General features: G+C 38.3%; 1 protein-coding gene across 4 annotated transcripts in view; it reads left to right on the top strand.

Annotated features, from left to right (window-relative positions):
* Positions 1–13,496, top strand: part of LOC145354356 (exocyst complex component 6-like) — a 159,932-nt gene that overhangs the window by 67,302 nt on the left and 79,134 nt on the right. For all 4 annotated transcript variants that reach the window (XM_080205553.1, XM_080205555.1, XM_080205556.1 and 1 more), the window contains exons 12-17: positions 486–557; positions 2,872–2,969; positions 3,939–4,044; positions 4,961–5,070; positions 8,663–8,774; positions 13,101–13,235. In XM_080205553.1, coding sequence (XP_080061679.1) covers positions 486–557; positions 2,872–2,969; positions 3,939–4,044; positions 4,961–5,070; positions 8,663–8,774; positions 13,101–13,235 — 633 coding nt within the window. The remainder of the gene's footprint in view (positions 1–485; positions 558–2,871; positions 2,970–3,938; positions 4,045–4,960; positions 5,071–8,662; positions 8,775–13,100; positions 13,236–13,496) is intronic.

The following is a 13,496-nucleotide window of genomic DNA, read 5'->3' as shown; positions in this document are numbered from 1 at the left end:
TTGTCTACGTCGGTCAATGAAGTGACTATGTAAATTTGAAAATCATCTGAACCTTGAAGTGAGGTTACAACCTTGGAATAACTACCATCCATTGTTGTGCAACTTTCTTCTATCTATTTTATTTTCATAATGTATAGATTGCTGAGTTCGTGACACAATCCTTTTTTAACTTTCTCGCCAGTGTCGAGTGACATGGTCGTTGTTGACTAATGTGTTGCTGCTCTTGCATGTCATCCATTTTTGGGAATGATTAGTCATTGTGGTATGAAAGTTGCAAAATTTATCTTAGAATCTGTGGTTGCTAAATGAAGTAACTAATGATATAGTATAGAAATGTAATATTCTGTTAAGTAAGTTGCACGTGCTAATTGAAAATAACAGCCACTAGATAGTAAAATGAATATCGTCTTCCAGACCCATGTGGGAGAGCACAGTTGTGTTTTCTGTCAAAGATATTAACTTGCCTTTTAATCTTGTACTTCTAGTCCTATTGCTCTGATCCTGACCTTGTTTTAGAGTTGAAGAATCTAATCGTGGTTTATGCTGACACTTTGCAAGTAGGTGTTGCTTCATTTAGTGGTTGTCTACATCTACCTTGTTAAATCGTATTGTAATCAAAATCTTAAAGATTAAGAAAGATGGTAAATAATTCAAGGAGTATTGAATGAGGGCAAGCGTCTCACGCCTGTAGATTTAAGAGGGTGTGAACACAAAACAAGTGAAGTGTTTCCCAGTTTGAATAAAGAATGTTAGATGGCATTCCACTAAATCTTGTTTTCAATTCCATGACAGTGAAGGAAATGCCTACAGGCTCTACTGTTTGAAGCTTAGTAGGAATGAAAGTAATGATCAGCAATAAACATCATACTATTGATCAAATAGAGATAAGAAAGAATGCAATGAAGAGTGACATACTGAACAAAAGGGAAAAGAGGTTAGGGGCTAGAGGTGAAAATAAAGGCAGAAAGGAGCAGGAAGTTGGGAGTTTATTAAAAAACTCATTTATCTTTTCTCCCCTTGTCCAATCTTTTCCCACTGGTGAAATTCTTCTGATGCCCTACATCTTATCAATTTCAGTTCCCTGGCTCTCAACGCTGCCTCTTTACAATGGATGTCCAATCTCTCTACTTCTCCATCCTTCACCAGGAGCAAATTCAGAAGCCTGAACAATCCCCGTCCTCCACTGCTCAGCCTGGTAGAACAAGTTGAAGAGTTGAATTTCTCCTTTAACTTATCCTAATTGCTGCAAATAAATGGTTGTGGTCATAGGCCCCAGTTATGCCTGTCTTTTTGTGGATTAGGTGAAACACTCCTCATTCCACTCCTACTCATTCCCGCTCCCACTACTCTTTCCGTTACAGTGATGACTGTACAGGTGCCGCTTTAAACTCTCGTCTGGACCTGGAAAAATTTATCAAATTTTGCTACCAATTTCTATCCCTTTCTTTCATCACATGGTCCATCTATGACACTTCCCTTCCTGATCTTTTGACCCTGTCTGCTTCGTTGATGTATTGACCACCAATATTCATTTCAAGCCCATTACTCCCACAGCTGCCTTGACTTTGCTCCTCTTATCCTGCTTCCTGTATGAACTTTATCCCATTCTCCCAGTTTCTTCACCTCTCTCTCATTTTCTGATGTGAAAATGGGTCTTCTGACATGTCTGCCTTTTTCCTTTAAGAGGTTCTCCCCCACCCTATCACCATTATGGTTGATGGGCACTCAACAGGTTTGAACGTTCCCTGCACCACCTTCCTCACTTTCCATCCCACCAGTCTCTGCATTCAAATGATCATCCTCCATTGTTTCTGCCCACTCAGCATGATGCTATGATGAAACATTCTCCCCCCCCCCAACTCCCTCTGTGACACCCTCGTCCACTCCTCCAGCACGACCAACTCCCCTTCCCATGGCACCTACCCTTACAATTACAGAAGGTGCAAGACTTGCCCCTTTTCACCTCTTCCCTCCTCGCTGTTCAAGGTCCCAAGCACTCCTTTTAGGTGCATTTCATGTGCACCTCCTTCAATTTTATCTACTGAATTCACTGCTCCCAGTGTGTCTCCTTGACATTGGTAAGACTAAACATGCTTTGTGGAACACCTTCGCTCAGTCTGCGAGTGTGACCCCAACCTTTCTGTTGTTACCACTTCCATTCAGCATCTTGCTCTCCTTCAATCTGCCATACATTGACTGGCCCCTAACTTCTTTTCAATAGTCACAACTGGGCCAAAGCTTGAAATAAAATGTATTCTAAACAATATGGCTGGTTTAATTTATTTGGATTGGTATTAAAGGTTGCTAGTTTTGGCATTATTCGATGGACTTGCAACCAATTTAGTTGGAATGTTCCTTAAGATCTGCTCTCAAATCCTCAGACGTTTCCAGGATTTTAAGTTTCTAGAACGCAATTAGAAGATTTAAACTCTTGAGAACTGAATGACTGAACCAGCCATTAGTTGCTTTATCAGAGAAGCTGTACTTTAGAGCATATTGCAAGACATTTAAATTCAGATGGATGGTCATTGAAAATTGTATTAATTGTACTCTTTTCTCTCCCACCCCCACTAACACTGATTTAAAAGAATTGTGAAAAGCTAAGAAACTGGCTTGAGCTTGGGTTTATGCAGCTATAACTATAACCCAATCAAAGTTTTAAAAGTCCAATTGAAAATTCCACTTCTGCAAATTCCAGCCATCACTAATCCTGCACAATGTCACTCTTCAAATGTTGACTTTTTACATTGTAACATCAATTCCCAAAAGTTGATTAGAATTGAACGTGCTGTTTTGCATTTCAAACTGAATTGATTATTTTTGTTTTGTCTCCTGATATTCAATATGTTTTTGATATTAATATTTTTCTAGGGTTATGGATTTCCTGTGAATAGACTCTTCGACCTACTACTTGAAATCAGGGATCAGTACAATGAAACCTTATTAAAGAAATGGGCAATAGTGTTTAGGTTAGTAATCTTTATGAAACAATTATTTTCTGATCATTTTGACATCAAAACATTGCCATTTGTCATTATCTTCACTATCCAATTTCAATGTCGAAAGTGTTTTCTATTTAATAAGTGTCTGTAGTCATCTAGATAGAGTTGCTACCTTTTAACTTTACAAACTTGCTTAAAGCTAGACTTAGCATCAGCCTAAAGTGCAAATTGAAATATTGTACACAGCTCAAATCTACAGCATTCTGATCCAGGGATATGAATGTTAACGCAACCAGGTGGACATTGCTTGGCTTTGATAATAAAATTAATTTTAGCAATATATAAAATCAGTTCATAGGCAAAAATCTATGGTACAAAAACACTTCTTAAAATTAGCAATATGGTGCAGTGAGTGCATAAGAATGGCCGTGTGTTAGATGAAATAGCGGAGGCTGGTATTGGGTGGGGGGGCAGGTTTGATCCATTGGAGGGTAAAGTACAAGTGGAGTAGAGTACTCTTCATGTGCTTCATGTTGTGCCTGAACTTATTGGATGCTGACACTGGATGCAAAAGATAGTAAGACTGCTTTTCAGCACTAACATCCATCACTTAAAATCCTCCACTTTCTGAAATAAAACCTTAAAAACACACACATTTGTGCAATGCTAGATACTCGTGTAATTATTAGTGCAGGACCAGAATAATGAGTATGCTCTGTCTAGAGTTTGCCTAGGTTGAATATGGTGCTATTTCACAGGGTCATTTAATTTTGCAGTAAGATGGTGAATTTTTGGGACCCTCTGCCTGGAAGGCTGTGGAGGCTTAGTAGTTGTTTTTTCAAGACAGATTGATTGATAGATTTCTACACGTTAAAAACATCAAGTGGTAGTGAGGGATAGTGTAGGAAAGTGATGTTGAAGCAGATGATCAGCAATGATCTCATTGAATGATGGAACAAGCTCAAAGGGCTGAATGGTCTACTCTTATGTTGACAGGGAAATTTTTGAATCTGACAATTGCAGTCCCATTCCTGTAGCAAATGAAGAGGAGTACAGAATGATAATTAGTCGATTCCCATTTCATGATTTGGAGCTTGAAAAGGTCAGTGACATTGCTATAATGTCTAGCTTTATCTTATCGATCACCCAAATTTGATTCTGGTTTGTTTGTACTTCGGCGCTAGAGAAACTGAGGAGCAGTTTCTGCTTCACTGCAATGTTTAATTTGCAATAAAGCTCTGGGTGAGGACTCACTCTGATTCCAGAGAGGAATGCTGCGTAACTTCCTGGGGACAGTATCATACTTGTTTGGTTTAACACCACATGCAGTATAACCTCCTGATAATTAAGTTTTTTGTACTTAATCATTGTACATAACAGGATGGGAATATAGTGCTAAATAAACTGAATTATCTAAGTTAATCAATTCAAAAAATAGACTGAAACTGTTTAGCCAAGTCTGCAAGAGTTTGGTTGAACCTTGTGGAGCTGATGATCCCAATGTTGTTGGGCAATTTATAAACAATATTCTGTCAGTTGTGATGACTAATCAAAGATTGCTAACTGCACCTCAGATATCCAATAATGCATAAGATTGCACCTTCAAATTTGGGGAAAAAATAAGATTGTGTAGCTATGGCATCAAATTCCAAATCTGAATTACACTTTAAAGTTTTTTTTCTGGCTTAGTGTTCCACTTTAACAGAATGGTTTGATTGTGGGTTTTTAAATTCACTTACTACTTGTAATTTTCAAGATCTGTAACTGATGTCATGTACTATTTTCCTGTGCATAAAACTAATAAAATCTGATTTTCATTTATAATACAACTGTTAGAAGTATTTAGGTAAGTTTTGATTACTGACGTGAATTTCAGACCTGCTATTTGGCCATTAGTGCTGTAACACTAGTCCAAAAAGACCATGAGAATACATACATGCAAGACATAATACTCTATGGTCCTTAAAAAAAACAAATGTAATATCTTTTTAAATTCTAAAATTTTATATTTTGCATAGCAACCTTTTCCAAAGCGGTTCCCAGTGTCTCAATCAGTACCGGAGATCTACAAGGAGTTCAAGGAATTCATTTATGCAAGCCTTAAATTTTCAGAGTCCCTTCATCGAAGGTGAGCATAAGATAACTCAAGTGGAAATGTCACCTTTACGTAGCTGGAAAGTAAACCTAGAAATAGTTCAGATTTGTTGGAACAGTTATTTTCTTGGAGATTTAGTAAAACTAAAAATAGGTGATAATTGTCAAAGTTATCAAATACATAATTCTACACCTTGTGTTTGACTATGGTGTTATTGATATGTTTCATAATTGTAGAAACTGATTACCTTCAATTATTTTTCAAGTTCAAACTCTCATACGAACTAATTATACTGGTCAAAAATATACAGTTAATACGAGATTTTCATTTAAAATATTTCTCATGTCCCATATAAGATGAAATCAACAGTCTTCTATTTGGCTACTATTGTTTAACTTTAATAAATACCCTATTTCTTGTTTGCTTTCTGTTCCCTTTTGCTTCCATGTCCTCTTGATGTTACCTAGCATTTGCTGACCTGAATGGGTAGCAATTAATAATTCTGGAGAGTCATATTCAATTCAGATCCAGGAAAATCGGGGGGCACAGATGAGTGTAGTGGCCATCACAAAGGAGAAGGTTCTGAGGAAACTGAAAGGTTTGAAGATGGATAAATCACCTGGACTGGATGGACTACACCCCAGGGTTCTAAAAGAGATAGCTGAGGAAGTTGTGGAGGCATTGGTGGTCTTTCAGGAATCACTGAAGGCAGGGAGGGTTCCAGAGGACTAGAAAGTAGCTAATTATCACTGCTGTTTAAGAAAGGAGGGAGGCAGCAGACGGGAAATTATAAGCCAGTTAGCCTGTCTTTGGTCATTGGCAAGATTTTAGAGTCCACTATTAAAGATGAGTTTGCTGAGTAATTGGAAGAGCGTGATTAGAAAGGACTGAGTCAGCACAACTTCGTCAAGGGGAAGGAAGTCATGTCTGACAAATGTGCTAGAGTTTTTTGAGGAGGTAACAAGGAAGTCAGATGAAGGAGAGTTAGTGGATATGATTTAAGATTTCCACAAGGCATTTGACAAGGTGCCACATAGGAGACTGTTAACTAAGTTAAGAGTCCATGATGTTAAGAGTGAGATCCTGGCATGGATAGACAATTGGCTGACTGGCAGAAGGCAGAGAGTGGGGATATAGGGGGTCTTTCCCAGAATGGCAGCTGGTGACTAGTGGTGTGCCTCGGGTCAGTGCTGGGACCACAACCTTTCACAATATATATTAATGATTTGGAAGAAGGAACTGAAGACGCTGTTGCTAAGATATGTAGAGGGCCAAGTATTGAGGAAGCCGATGGTGCAGAAGGAATGACAGATTAGGAGAGCAAGCAAAGAAGTGGCAGATGGAATACAGTGTGGAGAAGCATGTCGTTATGCACTTTGGAAGGAGGAATGGAGGCATCGACTATTTTCTAAATAGGGAAAGATCAGGGGTTATGGAGATAAGAACATCAGCCATGAGTGAATGGCGGAGCAGACTCAATGGGCTGAGTGGCCTAATTCTGCTCCTATGTCTTGTGTTCTCATGGTCTTATTTAAGTTTCCCATGCAATCATATTGGAAGGAACAATGGCAAATAATGAGTGAATGCTAAATGCAAACATATAAAACAGATGTCTCTCATAAGTTTTGTCCATTACAATTAAGACATCATGCCTGGGTATATACACATTTCTGTCACACTAGAACCCGAGTGACTCAAATACATAAAAGAGCAACAGATTGCAAGTCAAGAGGTAGAAAACGCAAAACTCAAAGTTAGGAACACAACTCAAAGCTATCAATAAGTAATTATTGACTATGTGAAGACAACAAACGCATAATCAAAAAAATGAGAGGAGGAGCTGAACAAACCTATTCAGCTGTCAATTAGTTCTTTCACAAAATTGAATATTGTGACAGAAAATAAGTATAACAGGCATTAAATTCTAAATTGAAATTGATTGGATTCTCCATGTAAAAGTCCAAAGATGTGTGGGTTAGGTGGATTTGCCATGCTAAATTGCTTACTGTCAGGGAGATTAACAGGGTGAATGTGTGGGGTTATGGATGGGACTGTTGTCAATGCAGACTCAATGAGCAGAATGGCCTCCGTCTGCACTGTAGGGATTCTGTGATTGTATTTATGTATTTGAAATCTCTCTCGTAATTTTGAAAACTTTTTTGAGAAGGCTGAGCTATTGAGTTCAGACATACGGTATTCAAAGATCCACAAATTTGATTTATTATTGTCACGTATTAGTGTACAGTGAAAAGTATTGTTTCTTGTGCACTATATAGACAAAGCATACTGTACATAGCGAAAAAAGGGAGCGTGCAGAATGTGGCGTTACAGTCATTAGCTAAGGTGTAGAGATAGATCAACTTAATGCGAAGTAGGTCCATTCAAAAGTCTGATGGCAGCAGGGAAGAAGCTGTTTTTGATCAGTTGGTACATGATCTCAGAGTTTTGAATCTTTTTCACGACAGAAGAAGGTGGAAGAGTATTTCCAGGGTGTGTGGAGTCCTCGAGTATGCTGGCTGCTTTTCTGAGGTAGCAGGAATTATCAGCAGTGTCAATGGACTGGAGGTTGGTCTGAGTGATGGACTGAGCGTCATTCATGACCCTTCGTAGTTTTTTGCGGTCTTGGGTAGAGCAGGAGCCAAACCAAGCTGCAATACAACCAGGAAAAAAATGCTTTCTCTCGTGCATCTATAGATTGGTGAGAGTTGTAGTGGACATGCCAAATTTCCTAAGTCTCTGAAGAAAGTAGAGACGTTGGGCTTTCTTAACTACAGCGTCCGCATGAAGGACCAGGACAGGTTGTTAGTGATCTGGGCAGCTAAAATCGTGAAGCTCTTGACCGTTTCTGCTTCATCCCCATGGATGTAGAAAGGGACGTGCCCTCGACTACGCTTCCTGAAATCAATGATTACCTGCTTCATTTTATTGACATTGAGGGAGAGATTGTCGTTGCACCCATTCACCACATTATCTCTTTCCTGTCCTCCGCTTCCTCATTGTTTGAGATCTGACCCACGATGGTGGTGTCATTAGCAAACATGAAAATCAAGTTGGTGGGGAATTTGAGTGAAATGTTGGGTGAGTACACCGCTAATAGGTTTACTTTGTGTTTACACATGATACAAATTTTTATAATGGCAAAACTGGACAGTCAGTGGGTCCAGCACAATTTTTAAGACCCCCATGGAAAATAAGTGAGAAGAAAACATTTTAAGAGACTATTTTTAGTTCAATGAAAATAGCTTGTGGTTTCCTCCCACAGACCAAAGATGTGCAGGTTAGGTTGATTGGCCAGGCTAAATTCACTCTAGTGTTGGGGGATTAGCAGTGTAAATATGTGGGGTATAGGAATATGGGCTGGGTGGGAATGTGGTCAGTGTAGACTGGATGGGCCAAATGGCTTCCTTCTGCACCACAGGGATTCTATGATCCCGTGATGAGATTAAGGTGATGATTTCAAAGTATGCCATTTTAAGTCCTTTAAAGGTGCCTGAAGGACGCATTGAATGCAGATTTGTGTCAATGCATTTTAGCAGTGCTTGCAGTGGGATAAGTTGTGAAAAGCTCTTGACTAGGCAGTTTTACTGAATGCGCCTGATTAATGCATCTTAATTCTGATTTTCAGTTCAACAGAAATAGATGATATGCTCAGAAAATCTACCAACCTGCTGCTTACTCGAACTCTGAGTGGATGTTTGCAAAGCCTGATTAAGAAACAGCACATCGGTTTGACTGAAGTATGCCTTTAATGCCTAGAACGTTTTGTTTTTCAAAATATCATCTAGCTGGTTATGTACTGCTATCAGGAAAATGCTTTAAATTTGAAATCTGATGTCACATTTTGGACATTGACTCAATTCAATTGTTCCTTGTGTGTTAACATTATTACTATTCTACCTATCCATGAAACAGTGCAGGGTAGGGGTAGGTGTGGACTTATTGACCATAAATGGCAGCAATGCCTTCAAGAAGTGAAATGATTAGCCTTTTTCAAATAGTAGATTAGATCCGCAGTTTAGAACTAAGTTATTTAACCCTTGATTAGGTATCACATTGCAAAGCTGTAGGATATACCAAATTCAGTCAAACAATTATGTAATCTGTACTAAAGGCAAATTAAAACTCTTGATAATTGCTATCCTTCAAGACACACACGACCACTAATCCTGTAATGGACCAGTTTGAGCACTGGCCATGAAATGTATAGTTAGCCATATATATTCCTCCTCAGCAACCTGTTTGCCTTACTGAAGGGCCCTATGGGAACAAAGAACATGGTAGTAAAACCAAGTCAGTCAAGTTTCACCAGCTATATTTTACAAATTGTAATAATTTTGTTATAGATCCAAAATCACAATTATATTATTGTAATCCGCCAAACAATATCTTTATAACATCATACACTTTGTTTAAAAAGCACCTCAAGCTACCATTTGAACAGGAAATATTTTATGTTGATTTGATTTTATGTTTACTTTATTCGGGGAAAAATGTACACACTGACTACACAATTCCACAGAGCTTCAAGTTGAAAACCAGTCCCAAGAATCTTTTTATTGCTTAAGAAATTTAAAGGGTGTTGCTAATTAGAAAGTAGAATGAAAAAGGTCGTTATGATTGCATATAACATTTTTCTCTCCTCCTTCCAAGATCTGGGTCATGAGCACTGGTCATCCTCTAGTATCTCCCATAAATGACCTTTGATGCTTTGGCCCGAGAAACTAAAATCTAATGGTGCTTGATCTTAAACTAGATCTGGTCATAATAACTAAACCAGTTGTGCATGCAATACATTTAAGCCTGCATCTCTTGAGCTTCAGAGAATGAAGCTGGGATTTCTGTCAAATACAGCAAACAGGGTGGGACGAAATAAGGGTTTTCCTTCCTACCCCAGTGCCATTATTGCTGCAACTCAGTCACAAAAGATCTATCCTCTTACTCTGAAGGGTCACCCAAATTCAAAATGTTGGCTATGTTCTCCCTCCACAGATGCTGTCACACCTGAATTTCTCCAGCATCTTCTGCACTTGTTTCAGATTTCAGCATCCACAGTATTTTGTCTTTATCATGATCTTATACAACTGAGATCTCTCTATTCCTTGTTCTCTGGTCTCTTGCCCATATTCCTTTCAGCCTGCCGTTGACGGCTATACATTTAGCTGTCAAAATCCCAAGTTCAGGTATTCCCTCCCTAACCACCTCACGTTTGGGACCCTCCCTTAAAACCCACTTCATTGACCAAATGTTTCATTATCCTTTCAACAAAGTTGCTCTGTAAATGCTAATAGTAGTTGTTGAAGTCTTTTGTACTGTGCTTCGCCATGTGCCCATGAACTATTCAACAGCAAAATAAATCATTCTGGCTATCTGAAAATCAGCAGTGTCTAAAAACTAGTCGTTTTTATAATGTTCCTTGCATCAATTTTAATGGAGTAGCATTTCAAAAAACTTTCTTGCATTGGTCTGATGTGGTTCCAAACTAGTTACGCTTCACTTTATCCATTGACTCCACCTGACCCAGCTTGAACCAAACCGTTTGACCTCCAAAATCCGGTATTGCATCAGTCCCAAGAGTGCAGGATTTGAGTTCCTGTAACCATATTAATCCAAATCTGCTTTTCATCTCTATTTTGTACACACACTTCCAGGAGGAGTCAATGGATAGTGGCTTAATGAGGTTTATATAGGAATTAACTGAGCCATGCAGAAAAGGTCATGGGTCAGCTACTGATCTGTGCTGTTAACAGGTGCTTGCCAGGGTGATATATAATTGGTTTCAACTTCACTGGATTAGGGCAGGAAAAAGCATAGAGAATTCCCATTCCTAATTACAATTTGTTATTGGCACAAAAAGACCTTGCGTGTTCAGGCAAGAACAGAAATGGACTCCATTGTGATGTTACCTAAGGTTGAAAAACTACCAACCAAAACTCAATGACTTCTCCGAATAACAGAAAACAGTAAAGTATACTCTGACTCATTCTAGTTCAATCCATTTCTAGTGGTCACAAATTGACGACGCTGTGTGAATATAATATTGAAGCCAATTTATATGAAACTTGTTTTTTATACTATCTGTACTAATCAGTGAAAGCTGATTGCTACATTAATTGACCAGTACAATGCACCTTTGATCTTGTGGCATCAGCAAAGGTTTGCATCTCTTGCATGTAATTAGTAGTTCAACTATTCACCTCAGTTGAGCCACTGAACAAGATATAAACCCTCTCTACTGATGCAGTATGTAAGATCTACAGGATACACTGCAAGGTAGCTTCAATATCATTCCCCTTCTATAAGTAAAAAGACAAGCACAGCAATATAATGGGAATAGTTTGGCCAGTATTCTGGAAGTTCCTCCTTAGCACCATCAATTGTTACCATAACCGCAGTGCAGTGGTTTAAGTCCCACCACTACCATCTTAGGATATCTATGGGCAATAAAAGACTATTATCAATAAGGCCCACATTCTCAGGACAAATTAATAGTAGTTTTCTTGAAATTCCTGCTTACATCAGGCTAATATATGGGCTCTGCACAAATCGGTTGTTATGAGAGAGGTTGCACACCAAAATTGCTGCTGCAGAGCTGTTTAGACTGCCAGTGAGTAGCGCTGTTAAACAACTTAAATCAGTATTTGTTGGTTCTCTTCAATAGCTGGGCTGCCTAGATTCTAATTTGCGACACAGTTTGAGCTCTAATGAGACACTGGCTATAACTTCTGGATTTTAGAAGTTTCCTCAGCTACATGTTGAGGCAACTTTGACACACTTTATTAATCAGCTCTTAAAATAACCAAACAATACTGCTCAGCTGTTCGACAATACTATTCACCAGCGTTGTAAATAATTGGGTGCTAGTCTTGAAGTGATATTAAATTTTAAAGCTTATTCTTACTCTTTTTGCCACTTCAGCCTATTCCTTGTCAACCAAATTTCCCTCTTAAGCTGTTGGGCTGAAAGTTAGGCATGGTAGGATTAACATTTTTTGATCATGCAATATTAGTAGTCCATTTTAGAGGCTAGTTAGATCAATCCCTGCGTCCAGATTCTACTGCTACAAAATCCTTTGTATGAAATGAAAATTGATACCAATAGTAATCCCATGATTGCAGCTTTGATTTCAAGTGATTTTTATGTTGGATAGACAATAAAGAAGCATTCAGTTCAATCAGAAATGGAAGCAAAATTCTGCTAAATATAAGGAATATTCTTATTCCCACCTCACTCCCCATGCATATACAAAGCAGTGTACAATCTCCATACTCCAACACACCATTTCCCAGCCACAATGTCATCTTATACTTGACATTATTCTGCTCCCTGGCTGTACTCAGCAGCTCCACATTACTTCTCCACTGTTGCTAATGCTTCCTTGATGACTGAATTAAATGAGCATCAATGGCTTGTGTGCAATTTTTAAATTCTTAGCATAATGTTGCAAAGCTATTGCGTATATGCAGATTAATTAATTCAGGTTTTAGGCAGTATACAAACTGTTCAGTTCAAGATAAACATGGTTGAGACTAAGACCAGTTGAGAGGGTTGCAAGTCCTGGAATAATCTGGTTTAGGACAAGTTTGATATGCTTATGTCAACTTTGATATGTGCATTGAAAGTGAAGTGATTTTTTTCACAAGCATGCAGTTCCATCTGCACTGCACAGTATTGTACTAAAACTGTTTGAAGAAATGTAAAACATTTTTTTAAACCAGCTTTTTTGTTTTGTTTAACTTTTTTCTGCACTTGTATTTGAATTTGGTCTCTTGCAAAGCAAGTCAATGCATTTCTTTTCTGTTGGGTAAATGAGTACTTGCTAAACAATTACAAAAGAATCATGCTGCATAGGCCCTATGTGTGTACCATTTAAATGACTCTGCTTAGTAGCTTTTAAGATAAACATGTAGTTATTAATGGTTGAAACTGTTGGAATTAAAAGATGAATGCTTCTTTTGTAAGACATTGCATAGAATAACTTGCACTGAATTATTGTATTGCTAGAAAATGGTAACAGCTGAAAAATTCAAATAAAGTCTCAGCGGCTGTATTTTTATGTTTTGCAGCTTGTACAAATCATCATAAATACAACACACCTGGAACAGGCCTGTAAATACCTTGAGGACTTTATAACCAACATCACTAATGTTTCCCCTGAAACTGTGCACACCACACGACTTTATGGGCTGTCCACATTCAAGGTATGTGCAATGTGGATATGTTAGCAGTGCATATGAGGAAATATACCTTGTCATTGCTATAATCGTGTAAAACAATTACTCTAATTACTATAATTTGATTTTGTGCATGTATTTGAGATCTGGCACTTAAAGCTCATATCAAAATACTTTTGTAAGATGAAACATTTGGGCAGAAAGAAATAGATGTTCAACTGGAAAACCTATTGGCCCTGAACTTTCTCTCACCATTCTTTGGGTGATTCAGCCAGTTGATCTGTACTA

The sequence above is a fragment of the Carcharhinus amblyrhynchos genome, chromosome 17 (genome assembly GCF_965287045.1).
Source record: "Carcharhinus amblyrhynchos chromosome 17, sCarAmb.v2.hapA, whole genome shotgun sequence".
Taxonomy (NCBI): domain Eukaryota; kingdom Metazoa; phylum Chordata; class Chondrichthyes; order Carcharhiniformes; family Carcharhinidae; genus Carcharhinus; species Carcharhinus amblyrhynchos.
This window is presented reverse-complemented; position numbering and strand designations above follow the sequence as displayed.